At 39.5% G+C, this 13,920-nt stretch overlaps 1 protein-coding gene across 2 annotated transcripts in view; it reads right to left on the minus strand.

The window, feature by feature from the left end:
• Positions 1–2,375: 2,375 nt before the first annotated feature.
• PLAG1 (PLAG1 zinc finger) overlaps positions 2,376–13,920 on the minus strand; it is a 57,033-nt gene continuing 45,488 nt past the window's right edge. The window contains exons 2-7 of one of the 2 annotated variants that reach the window (XM_067290468.1): positions 13,530–13,629; positions 9,474–9,657; positions 9,299–9,368; positions 7,327–8,716; positions 4,531–5,515; positions 2,376–3,326 (exon numbers count right to left, since the gene is read on the minus strand). In XM_067290468.1, coding sequence (XP_067146569.1) covers positions 7,453–8,716; positions 9,299–9,368; positions 9,474–9,540 — 1,401 coding nt within the window. In that variant the 5' untranslated portion in view covers positions 9,541–9,657; positions 13,530–13,629 and the 3' untranslated portion in view covers positions 2,376–3,326; positions 4,531–5,515; positions 7,327–7,452. The remainder of the gene's footprint in view (positions 3,327–4,530; positions 5,516–7,326; positions 8,717–9,298; positions 9,369–9,473; positions 9,658–13,529; positions 13,630–13,920) is intronic. The other variant, XM_067290469.1, reaches the window with a different exon arrangement.

Genomic DNA, 13,920 nt, shown 5'->3' on the forward strand with positions numbered 1-13,920 from the left:
TATATCCACTGTTGTTAAAAATGGAAATAAAGAGTTGCTGTTTCTTTGCTAAAGGCCGTAGCTAATAATGATATGCAGCAGTTAATCCTCTAAAACACTTTTAAGCACAGACTAAGTTTTATTATAGAGCTTATCTTGCTGACCTACTTGCTGCCTGTTTATGATCACAAAGTCTTGCTGTGCCAACTACAGCAACTGCCACTTTGGCAAACTTAATTTCTATCCGATTTAATACAACGTTTTGATTTGCAAAGCAGGGAAGCCAACACCATGTAGCTGCTCAGCTCCTGCTACTCCAGCAGCAGCTCTGGATCACTGTTTTAGACTTCTCTGATAAACATTCTTCATTCCAGGGCATGCTTATACGTGAGAACGAAAAAAAGGGAAGTGAAGGGGGAAACTAGAATAGTCTTTCTCTTCCATTCCTGGAGGACAGTGAGACCAGATATACGGAGGACACTGGGGTCTCATTCCTCACAGCTTTACTCAAGATGTTGCCTTTCTACTGTACTTCCCAATGTGAGTTTTGGAAAGGGTGGCCAGAACAGAGAGAGAGAGGGGGGAAAATGCTTGTGGTTCAGTACAGCTCCGGTGATCTTTCCAGAAGTCTTTTTCAACAATGCATAATCCCTTTCCTTCCCTAAGGAAGAAGCAAGATGAAAAATGAACTCATAGAGCTTGAGAGTCCCTCACCACATAAGAAAAATCCTTAACTTACCATTTTATTTGGCTCTACTCTTCCAGGAATAGAGATGGGGCAGCTGGACTTTGTACCTACTTGGTTATTAGAGAAGGAAGAATTTAGTTGTTCTTTTAAGCAGTACGAATATGTTGAAAGGAAAACACACAAAATACCCTTCCCTGTTGGGCCCTGCCAGTTCACATGATGCATAAGAAGACTCAAGGTTCTAGTCATGGCTAGAATTGTATTCTTTGGACAGTACAACTGTCCATATCCAACTCCTCCTCCAAGTCTTGGAAGAAGCCCTTGAAGATAACAGGAAAAGCTCTAGAGGGACTCCGCCAAGATTTATCTCTGGATATAACATAGATATCCATCCATGCAGCCATATTCCACTTATCACAGAGACTGACAAAGTTTCCAGGGGATGTCAGTGTGGAAGGAGGATGTACCAGTTCAGCAATGGTGGACAAGACTAGCAATGATAGCAAAACAACGGGGTGGTTTTCTGTCTGTGGGGGAAATAAATGGTTTTGCAGAGCCTTTAATACCTAAATGGCCTACTATGGATTTTTCTTCATCTTCCTTCTATACCGATCAAGCAAATTTGGACAATAAACAGATGATGACAGGAACCTCATCCTCCTGCTTCTGTAGAGCTTTTGACTGATACTTAATATAATATGGCCAACCCTTCCAAACAAGTTAGAAGCCTGTGACACAGAAGTGGTAAGTCTGTTCAGAGGAAAGGTGCAGGGATAACAAGGAAGGAAAAATTCCTTGTAGGGAGAAGGCAAAAGCCAACAGTTCTCCATAACAATAATTTATCTCAGACTGGGATACAGGAAGAAATCTAAAAAATAAAGAATTTGAAGAGAGGAACACAACAGCAGGAAAACACAGACAGTGCTGAGGATATTAACAAAATACAGTCATGAAAGCAAATGAAACATGAATTTGAAACAGCCACATGGCAAATGCTAGTCTCTTACTTTCCTGGCAAACGGCCTATGCTAGTGAAACAACTACGTGGAACCAGCACAGAGGCAATTGTCTGCAGTTCTGTGTAGGCTGCTCTTGTCTCAACGCACTGGAGCCAGACTTCTTAGTGAGGCTTCAGCTGCAATGTTCCAGGCAGACGGGAGGTCTGTGGGACAAGGCAATATAAAGAAGTTTCTCCCAGTAACATTTCAGAGACATATACATTGTGTCCAAAACATGCCACACCTGTATATTTTACCATAAAACTATAACAATAATATAAATTATTTCCATTAATGTAAAGTGATGGAGAATCACTCACCTTCTTCTCCCAAATGACCAGTCCCACTGTGAAAACCCCAAACTCACCTTCCAGTTTCTTACAGCAAGTTCCAAAGTGCAATTTGATGGCAAGCTCAATCGCGTCTTTCAATTCAGATCTGTCTTGTCACAGATAAATTAGCATCATCCAATTTGTTCCTTGATGAAATCATGAAACGCAGATATTTATGCTGTAAGATTTTCTGAAAAACTGACATTTTACCAGTCATAAATTAGAAATAGTTATACCTTTGCAAAATCAAAGTAATTACACCCAGCAAACTGGATGTATTCTATTATTACTTATTGTAATTCCTGTACTCTACAATTACTTATTGTAATTCCAAACATGCAGATCACGATTATCTATTAAAATGCCAGGCATAAGTTATTCATTAACTAAAACCATTCTGTAATTTTATTGATATATTTTGTGGAGTTCACATATTTTTGTACAGCAAACATAACACTGTAGGCCACAAGAAGCTGCAGCACTATTGTTTAATAGCAGCAAGGTATATTTTATAATCAGGGTATGTGGACAATAAATAGTCTGTTTCTTTGGATGTGAATGTTTAAAATGAAGTTCTGCTGCAGCTTCATAATGTGATTGCTATTTTACAGAGCTTATACACAAAAATATATATGCAATCTTTTTGTCTATATTTTATACAAATACAACAGTAGTTTGTGAATACATTTTAAAGTACATATACATGATAAGCAACTCAATTTCCCATATCACAGGATAGCAAATTTTAAATGCAAGAAACATATACAAATTCAGTCTGGAATGCAGGGTTTTCTGTGTTCATTTTTCTCTATTTTTGACTCAAAACTTTTATCATTAAAACATTTTAGCATACAAGTCCAAACAATTTTTTCACTAGCTAAAAATATAATTTCAGCAATCCAAGTCAGGTTTGGGTGTGTCATCATTCCCCAATATACTTTCCCAGTTTTTATCTAAAGTCAAAGGCTTTTAGTAACATATAGTATGTTCTTCACTCCACACCATATAAAAAGCCCACATTTTATTTTAACTAACAGTCATCTACTTTTGTGAACAAGAGCTGGGCTGTCAGCGTTTAAATTTGCATGTCCGAAATTTTACTTTTGCAAGTGCATATGAATACATTGTGGTGTTGTACAAAGTTCATTAATGACAAATTAAGTCACAGTATAAAAATATATCATACAACTATAGGTCTAGTATAGTCCTTTTTTCTATGGGTAAAAATACATCTGAATGAGACAGGGAGGTTTGTAGCACCATGAGAGGAGTTGTATCCCAAGTTACATTAGCAGCATGATCCAATATAACAATATTGCAGGAGTGTTTCTGAGGAGATAAACATTCACTCTGGTTCAACTGTACCACTGAAGCTTATACTGAAAAGTGTTTACATATGATTAGCAACAGTTCTGTGTCACTTCCAGGGCTAGATAACTGTTATCAAAAGACACTGCCTTCCAACAAAATAAGACACCCTTATTACATAAAAACTTTGGGACTATCCAAACACACTTTGAATTACTGTGGCATTATTTCTTTGTTGGGTGTAATGCTAAGTTGGCTGTGGTTTTACTTGTACACTGGGAAGATGCAGGATGGGCAGCTAAGTCTATACAAGTTACACCATAGCAGAAAAGTACATGTATTTCAGAGGCTTATCTATAGACTGAGAAGAATATAGGAGGAGCTGCTAAACCAGTGTATGAGACAGACATAACCAAGGATGCAATCCTGCTCCCCTTGACGTTTAGGGATGCAGGATCAGGCCCTAAGTTAACTTCAGACAGCAGCATAGTGATGATAGGATATGATAAAAAAATCTATGTTGAATACTGCATGTTAAATATTTTTGCAATAGTTTATCATCTGAAACTCCAGAGGACACAGTTTACAATCAGTGAGGATGAACTCCTAATTTTTTTTGACTGGTATTCAAAATGGCAGCAGAAGACAGTGTAGTTTGAAACATGTAAACCTAATAAAAACCATTGTAAAACCCTTAAGAAAGACACACTGGTTCTGTGCAATATAGCAAACTGATAAGAAAACACTGTAAAAATGTACCTGTTTAAAATTACAATGTCTACCATTTTGTACACAAAGCATTATACCAAAGGCCTACATATACGTAATCTAATGGCACTTGAAACAAATTATAATAAAAGGTTTTATAATAAAAAGCATAACCTGTAAGAAATTTTCTTTAAAGGTTTAGGTTTTCTTTTTGAAAGTGCTATATCTTGTAATATGTGTAACATAGAGGTTGACCAAGCTTTATTTTAAAAAATATTGGCCTATAATACATGTTTAGCTCACTAGGCAAATGATCCTGAAAATATGTACTCTTAACATTCATTATTAGCTTAATAAAGCAATCAGCTCTGGCTCATGTTTCAGTCAGTATATGGTTTTTAAAAACCGCTACTGCCAAATTAACAATAAATCACTCTATTCCACAATTTACTACTAAATAAAGCACAAGCAACAAGTACACAAATATATATATATATATATAAAAAAAACACCTTACTAGAAGTTTAGAAGTTGCACAAAGAGTGGTGCATGATCAGCCAGCCCTCCCCCCTCTCTCAAAGAATCAATGTGAAATCTAGAAAACAGGGTTTAAAAAATGACATTTTAGTAGTGACCAATAACGCCTCTGCCTAAATAAGATTCGAAAGCACTAAAATGTTAATATTGCTTACAGTGTCAATCCGCTTCCACATAACCATGCATCCTAGTTCAGTGGCAAACACACGCAACGTAGCCACCGACTGAAACCCTGACTGAATGAGGTTCAATATCTTGTCTGAGGTCCCTATTTCTCAAGTGAAATGTCTAACTCTGAAGTGAAATGTCAATCCCTTGTCAGGAAGCTAAGGCACTATGAAAGGAGTAGAGATTCTGGCTATGTACTAAGAAATGGGTGTTGGCAAAGTGTCTGTTGTTTTTTTTATCAAGTCTAATCAGCAACTGAGACTGATAAACAGATGGCACTGTCTTTTGCTAAATGTTAGATACAGCACATGAAATCCCTTCAGCAATGCAGCGATTAGTCTGTCAGAATATCCTGCACTGGCAGTGGCAGTAAAGATTAAACTAATTTGCAACACTTGAAGAAGTAGCTTCCTCTGCGCCAGAACAGAAACTCCTGACAGATTTGAAATTCACGACGTGCGTATGTGCAGCCGTAGGGTGCCCCAAGCAAATAGCCCTGTCCATCAAGACTGCAAGCGCCTCCGCTGCCTGACAGTCTCGGACACGATGGGCAGACCGGGAGACGCTGAGCCCTCGCTATGCCCCTGGGCTCCAAGGGCAGTCGCAGGTGCTCAGTTCCACACAGGACATAGCCCACTGGAGGAGCCAAGTCCATTTACCTTCATCTCAAATTGATGTAAGAGATCGAGAATAAAACCAAGTTCCTCCTATGTGCTTTTGTGGTTGCTGATTTAAACTAGAATTACATTCTGTTCCACTTGCCTTCTGCTCTGTTTGTCTGTAAGTGTTTTTCTTTCCTTTAAAGAGGTGACGAGAAAAAAGCAATATTGAACAAATCATTCAACTAAAAATGTAAGTAAGCAAGCAATCTGTTTCATAGAAACCAGAGGAAGCAGTCCTGAAGCAGAGCTAAAAGCCCACTTTGAGATAATACGCTCCTAAGCCCAAAATCTAGGAGTAGTTTGCAGAATTTGAAAAGGTATTTTCCTTATTAATACATCCTTATTTTAATGCCTTTGGAACACAAACACATTTATAAAAATGTTATCTTTCAGTAATAAAATTTAAATACACATATGTATAAAATAGTAAAACTACACCTGCATATTGCTCCTAGAATTAAAAAAAAAAGTAGGAGCTACTGATAAAACATCTGGAGCATAAGCTCCTTAAATGGGAGCAACTTTTGTTTCTGTGAAGTATATGTTTAGTTTAACCACTTAAAACCTTATAAGAACCCTCATTATTGTTTGAGCAATATTAATGTACTTGATTTCTATTTTTTAATTCCTTGTACAAAAATGACAAGGAAAAGAATGTTAGTATTGAATTACAGCAAATCTAGTTTGCTTTCATGCATCACAGTTTTTTTTTTTTTCCTCTTTTGGTTATTAGGGGTTGGGGAATAGAATATACTGTATTAGGTAAAAGTGGTGTAAGCAATATGCTTTTACTTCACTCCTAAGAGTCCTGTCTTTAAATCTTGGCGACGGGCAAAACATCCCTAACCAAGTACCCAGGTGTAGAAAGTGTGATTAACATCTAACTTGTTGCTTAGGAGGACATAACACACCATGTAACACAACTGAAAAGATCATTCCAATAAAAAAAAAAAGTATTTCAAAATTTACATTCACTCTCTGACTGCACACTAGTATTGAACTGACAATAGATAAACACTTTCTGGCTGGACTTGATCCACCCTTTGGCGGTGGCAGCTGGGAGAAGACTGATGCCTACAAATGTGAATACACTATTGGAAGGTTCCTATGCAGTACTCTTTCTGTGCTACTAAAGAGAAAAAACAGCAAGTTAAGAATTAAAACAAAAACTGCGACAAAATATTCTGCATTACTAAATTACAACACTTTTATATTTCAAGATCAGCCATTGTTTTTGCCTGTTTCCCTCTACCAGAGTCATGAAAGCACAACACAGTTCCAATTTCAACTGGAAACATTTGTCATTTAGCAAGCAGAGATTTTCTCAAATTCTGTTAAATCATGGTTCTAGAAAATTAAACTAAATTTCTTTCAATATTTCTAACAGGCCACAGCAATTTAAGCCAGAAAATGGCCAAATTCTTAATACTTTTTATAATGACTTCAATACAAGTCAAAATGTTATATATATGTACATGTGTATATATGGACTTCTATATATACACACACAAGTTTTCAGAAAAATCTGATTTATATATCTATTTAAAAAATTTAGATTTGTCATAATAGAACAGATCAGATGTTGCCATTTGGGAAGGGGTTTTTTTTGGAAGGGATTGGGGGATTTTTTTCCCCAAATCTTCAGGAATCTGTGCGATATATATTTTAACTGGATTATTTGCAAATATTAAAATACATAAAAGGTAAAAATGGCAATTCTACCACTGAAATCAACAAAACAGAATGACTGATACAGTTGAAAAAGTTTTTTAAAAGTATGAGCATAAAAAGTTTGGTAGGGATGACTTTCTATCGAATATTTTAAGTGTGTGTCAATTGGCAGTGAAAATGAAAACAATACAATGAGACTTTTTTAAAAAACAAAGTAAACAGTTGAGAATAAACACTTTCAAAACATTTTTAAAAAGTTAATTTAAATTTCTTACTGGCTTCATGAGATCGGTACTGTACAAAAGCAGAGAATTTATAATGTCTTATCATAGGCACTAAGTTAAAAATGGTCACCTAAGGCATTTCTACAAATAGACAGTAATAAGCCAGCTTTGTACATCCTATTGGAAAGCTTGATGAAATCGTGGTAGGGTGGTGGTTGTGCTTAGACTGCTTGTGAAAGCTGCTGACAATGAGTGCAGAGACCCAAGACCTATACTATTGCTAGGATCTTGTGGATCCTGTGTTTGTGGTGGAAGTTGAGTCATAGAAGAATGTGCCTCCTCTTGTGTATAACTCATTCCAAGGTTTCCCACTGAAACGGAAGGATTATAGGGAGGGCCATTTACAGGTATGAAGTTGAACAGCTGAGAAAAGTCCAATGATGGGGTGTTTAGAGGTTCGCTAATAGAAACTGAGCTCTTGGAAAGGGAAACCTCCCCAGACCCGTCATCTAGTGGCCCTACTTGTTGATCCAGCCCTAGTTTTGATGAAGATGCTTGAGAATCCTGGGATGAAGAAGGCATACCACTTTGCAACTCCATTAAGTAACTTTCAATTTCCCCTTTTAATGGCTGTTCTTTTTCAGGCATAGAAATTGCATATGAGGTAGAACTGAGCGGATATTTCAAAGATAGCTGGTGAGAAGGGTGGACAGATTCCATATCTATTGGACAAGGCATTCCCAATGGTAATGACGTGGCAACCATTTGGTGTGCAGATGCAGAACTCTGCATGGACTGAATCTGAGTGTTGTAGAGATTTAATTGCAAAGTGTTTGTAAATGGCTTTGATGTCAGTTCACTGGAAGGTAAAGACATCACCGGAAGCAGCTCATCCTTAATAGGCACAGAAACGTTGCAGGTAAAGGGATCTAGAAGGTCCATTGGCTCTGTTTTGACCTTCAAAAGTTCTTGGTTGTGACTTTTCTTCATGTGGCGTGTTAGGTGATCCTTCCGCCCAAATCTCTGTGCACAATATTGACAGAGGAAGTCCTTTCTTCCAGTGTGCACTACCATGTGTCTACGGACATCCTTTCGGGTGTAGAACCGACGATCACAGTGTTCACACTGGTGTTTTTTCTCCTTCACTCCACCCGATGACTTGCCTGCATGAGTTTTTAGGTGCTCCAGCAGCACTCCTGTGCTTTCAAAAGTCTGCAAACATACCTTACAGGTGAGGTCACCGCTTGTTGCGGCATGCAAAGCCAGGTGACGTTTGAACCCAAGCTTGGTATTGTAGTTCTTTCCACATTCTTCACACTTAAAGGCCTCTTTGTTGGGATTGTGTGTATGTAGGTGATTCTTTAGGTGATCTTTTCGGTGAAACATTTTCTCACAATAATTACACTTGTGGGTTTTCTCAGGAGAATGAGTAGCCATATGCCTTTAAACACAGATATATTCTGTAAGTAATTATTTTGATCAAAAAGATACATGTGTTCATTTTTTAATGGCAGCTAAATACTACACTAAGGTTGCTTTGCAACAGAACCTTTTAACTGAAAGCATGACACTACAAAGACAGTTTGACAAATTAAAATATAGCAAAACACGAGCCATTTCTCTTAAATTGACACTTTAGTTTTTGGTGGTTTTTAGCTACTGTAACAGGGGTATACAGGCAAGTAGGAAAGTACTTGTGTAAAAGTCCATAGCCAAAAGATTTTTCAGTCCATACTCTTTTCTTGTGACAATTCCTTATACAAATGAAAATTCTATTCTCATTAAAAAAACAAACAAACAGAAAACAAAAACAGAAAACAAATTAAGAAACAAAATCAAAGACATTAGCTTGTAAACTTATGTACTGTAATTTAGAATTCTAGAAACAATCTCACGTCTACTTTAATTAACATATCCTCTCTGCAATCAGCTGAAGGCGTACACAAATATATACTTTTACAAGGCTTAACACGGCCAACATAAAATAGATAATATAATCTGAAAGATAAATAGAGTTTAATACCTTAGTAATTTGTACTTAGAAACAAAGGCCTTGGTGCAGTCTTGTTGTGTGCACTTGTAGGGCCTCTCTCCTGTGTGAGAGTATGAGTGAACCTTTAATTTCTCAACACTGTTAAAGGCCTTGTCACACAGTTGGCAAGGAAAGTTTTTTCTTGGTTTGGTTTCACCACGCTTACGTTTCCCTGAAGGGACTTTCTGGGTATCTCTTACTTCTGACAAATCACCAGGAATGACAGTGGCCATCGCAGCCTAAACCAGGCCTTCTTGTTGGACACTTGGGAATTGCCCAACTCCACTAAATGATTTAGCTTTAGATGGCTTCTCAAGTTTCATGTGGTCGTAAAAGAAAGCAAAAGGGGACTGGAAAAAAAAAATAAGAAACAACTAGTTTGTAACTAAACTTAAATTTTGAAGTTTACTTGCTATGTGATGCTTCTGAATAAAACTTAAAAATAAAATTAGGTTCAGCTGGTCTAATGTAATACCTGTAGGTTTCTTTACACTATTTGCTGCAACTCTTAAAATGCATTGCTCAGGATGAACAGATCCACATACGCCCTGAAATTACACCTCACATCTTTCCCCTCAGGCATTGATGGAGAACAGCAAAGTTTCTGTCAGATTACAGGAGGCATCAAACAAAGAACTTACTTCAGAACATATGAAGATGGCTTTTGGCAGCTTCTGATTTCAAAGGAATTAATGCTGTGCTTGTGGTGTTTGTACATACACACGCACATGCACACACACATGCACATACACAGTTATCAAAATGAAAATTTTTAAGTCCTGAAATACAACTGTATGTTTGAAAATCTACATGGAAAGCAGTAGTTACATATTTTGACTGTCTGAGGGGTGCACAGCTCATATTCTCTGGTATACCAGCTCATTTTGATTATTGTATATATATGTATGTATGTATGCATTCTAATAAAATGTACACATTTCCGATCATTTTTAATGACAAGTAAAATTCTCCTGTAAATTTATCCTCTGCTAAAAAATACTTGTCATAGGAATAACAGAAATCTCACAGCTTAGGTTACCAGCCCAACCCTGGAAACACCCGTGCTCCTCACACTACGTTGCAGGATGCAAGTGTTGTGAATGGGGAGGTCTGGCTCAGCTCAGGAGGGAGGCTCGCAGCCAGTCGCTCCGGGAGGATCACGGCCCGTTGCAGGGCATGACGAACTGTGCATCGAACTCTCAGCTAAAGGAGGCATATGATGCTCATATAAGATGTGTTGGCAAGAACAGCTCTAAATTCAAAATCTGGTAATGTACAGTAGCAACTGGGCATCTGTGATTACAGGGTATTGAACAATCTGTCATTGTCAGAAGCGGCTGACAGCTTTTTTTAAGCATCCGAGCACCATTGCTACTCTAGATACCACAACCGGAGCCATCCATTGCGGAAAAGGCCAACCGTTAGGTCTGCAGCCGTGCCGGGGAGCGTGGAGGAAGATGCAATGGCAGCCTTCAGCGTAACCAGGGGCAGGACCGGCAAGTGCCGAATTTGGCCTTTCCCTAGCAAAGTGGCAGCCCCCAGTTTCGTGGGTGGCTCCCGCAGCTGCCGCCGGCCTCGGTGCCTGCGGGCGCAGCTGCGCGCCTTGGCTCGCAGGCACCTGAGACCGGGGCGGCCCGGGAAGAGCCGGGCCGGGCCGGGTGGCTGCGCAGGGCTGCAGCCCCCACGCCGGCCCGGCTGCCCCCGCGCAGCACCAGGGAAGCCGGCAGCTGTCTGGACAGGTGGAGCGGGGCCAGCCGGAGCCGGGCGAGGAGCACCAGGCCGCAGCTGCTTCAGCCTCACACCACCGCCCCGAAAAACAAAACGAATCCTTCCCCACTGGCAGCCAGAGGAGGCTGGACAGTCTCGTGGCCCTTGTTGCAGCTGCCCGCTCTGCTCCACGGAGGCTGGGCTCCGCGTCCTGGACACGCAGGGAGCAAACTGCTCGGAAAAAGGAGCTGAGAGCAATGTGCGGGTGCAACCGGTGTGAAAATAAATAATCGTTGCAATAGCCCCAGCATGGCATGGGGAGGAAGCAGGAAGGCAAGGCTGCGTGTTTCGCAGTGTGCTGGGGGCAGGGAGGGCGAGAGGGGGAAGGGGAGGTGCCTCTTTAATATCTGCATGTGCATTTTAGGAATGCTTCGGATTGAGATTTCCATTTGAAATGCATATACAGAGTATGTCTTTGTCTATGCCTCTTCCTCCCTCCTCCCCATAACTTTTCCCTTGTCTTAGAAAGAGGAAAGAAATACTGGCAGATCAAGATGGAAATCTGCTACTTTTCAAAACCTATAATCTTTGAATAGCAGATTATAATACATTCTTAAATCACAAACATTTTGTAAGACCACCTCCCCCCCACTCCCCCCAAGTTTTGTATGAAACCACTAATCTTTTTAAAGATACCCAGTGACAGAAAAGGTGTTTCTTTAAGGACCTTTATTATTTTAGATTTGTCTCTGACTCATTCCAACTCATGGGACAAAGCTTGAGGACAACAATCCCATGAGTGGGAACATACACAGGCCTTCAAAGAATCAGCTTAATTTTAGTTCCTCTCTTTTGAGGAACTTTCCAGTTCACGAGTGAAGAAATGAAACAGTTATTTGGAACTTGAGACCAAAGTCTTTTTCTGCAACAAAAATAAATGAAGACCAACTCCAAAGACTTCAATGGAGCTGCCAATGTAGTCAAAAGGAGGTTATGATCCACAAAAAAGTTGTGACAAATTTGTAGATTGGAAGATTTTTCAATGTACACTTTAACCAGAATCTGGTAATAGAATTAATTGTACTTCCCCACAAATTAACACACTGGTCTTCTATGCATATTGGCCTGAATATAGAATGAACTGTTGTCTTAGCCTATCCTCTCCTGACAAATGAACTTTGGGAGGGGGAATCCAAGTCACTCGATGATAACATATGGTGTATCTATACCACATAGGCACCTAGGAGACCTGCCGCAGGCAGTGGACCTCCCTGCACAGCCAGGGCAGGAGCTCCAGGAGTCTGTCAGTCGGAAACCACCTACTGTGTCAATGGGGGAAGACAGAGCTACGACCCCGTTAGCCTCCCTGCCAAATCCACACCTAGCCTGAGAAGGGGCAGGCAGGAGGAGCAGCAAAGAGGAAAGGTCTGCAGTTTGGTTTAGGCTAGTGGGATTAACATGATCGTGCTGGGTCCGGTGCTCAGCAGCAAGTGGTCTCCGTGCTAAGCAGATGGCAAGGGTAGGAGGCACAGCTGGGGGGTGAGTTGCCATGTGGATGGGGGGGGTGACAACGCAGGAAATGAGGATGCAGCTGTGCAGCCAAAGAGGTGTGGGAGCACTGCATGGGGGCTGGGAACACGTAAGGACGGGAGGATGCAGTAAGCTGTAGGAGCTTGTGGGGCAGCTGGGGAGAAATTGAGCATGCATCAAGCTGGGCAGACGCAGGATAATATTAGGCCATGCAGAAGGGCGATGTGCAGGGTCTGGTGTGAGGCCAAAAGCAGTGTTTGCTGTGGAACAGCATAGCAGGTTTAATTGTTAAAGTTTGGACAACTTCTTGTGTCTGTGCTAAATATGAGGATCACACCTCAGTTTTGAGGCCATCTTATATTCAGGCCAATATAATGTTACTTTGATCTTCTCCAAAACTTCAAGTAACCTAGTTGCTGTATCAAATGTAAGTCAGAACATTCACAAGGATAAGGAATTCAAGTTTTGTTTCTTTATGATCAAAATTAATTAAGCTGATTTTGAATTGCATTTAAGTGTCCTTAAAAATGCATCATTAAAACAAATATAGTGTGGATTCAATCTTTGACAATGATAGTGTTTTATTAAAAACGTGTATGCACTATTATCTCTGTATCATTTCTCAACAGATAAGGTAATTAAGAACTTCAGTATTGATCTCTGAATAGCAAATAACCACTCTCTTTTTATCTTGTGGATGTATAGACTGAGCAATGGAGATAAAACTTAAAAAAACACTGATCCTCAAATATTACACTTTCCAAAGACCAGCTGAAAGAATTTTATGAGTAATATTGCGTGTTTGTGTCTCAACATATTATCACTTACAATCCTCATTCTTATTGGTGCTTTCACAACTGCAGGATGAATGACTATATGCAGTATAAAATATAGCAAGCACATTATACAAAAGCTCATATATAATACCAATTTAAAGAAGCATATACTTAAAGCAGGATTAAAGCAGCTTCTGTTTAATGCACACCTGATGTTTGCCCACTAAAGTCCTCAGATTTTGGTCTTAACCAGTTCCGCTGACTCTTCTTGGAGGAAACCAGAATCCAGTACTTCCCATTTTTACTGGTCTGAAAAACAAAAGGAAGAATGGACTAGACTCTAGTGAAACCAGCATGTTCAGAAAGCCTGGGATGTGGCAAGACTGGTGGTTGGAAAGAATCAGAAAGGAAAAGTTAAAAGGGATAGATCCAACCCATGCACAAAACATTATGTACTGTTAATTACAAACAGTATGAATCAATTGTTCTTGCATTATCAGTAGCATTTATGCACTTTAAGTATACTTACATCATTTCAACTAATGCTATGCTGGATAGTAACACATAAACAGATAAAATTAGACAAATGCAAAGGAGTTT

Source organism: Apteryx mantelli, chromosome 2 (genome assembly GCF_036417845.1).
Source record: "Apteryx mantelli isolate bAptMan1 chromosome 2, bAptMan1.hap1, whole genome shotgun sequence".
In the NCBI taxonomy this organism is placed as follows: domain Eukaryota; kingdom Metazoa; phylum Chordata; class Aves; order Apterygiformes; family Apterygidae; genus Apteryx; species Apteryx mantelli.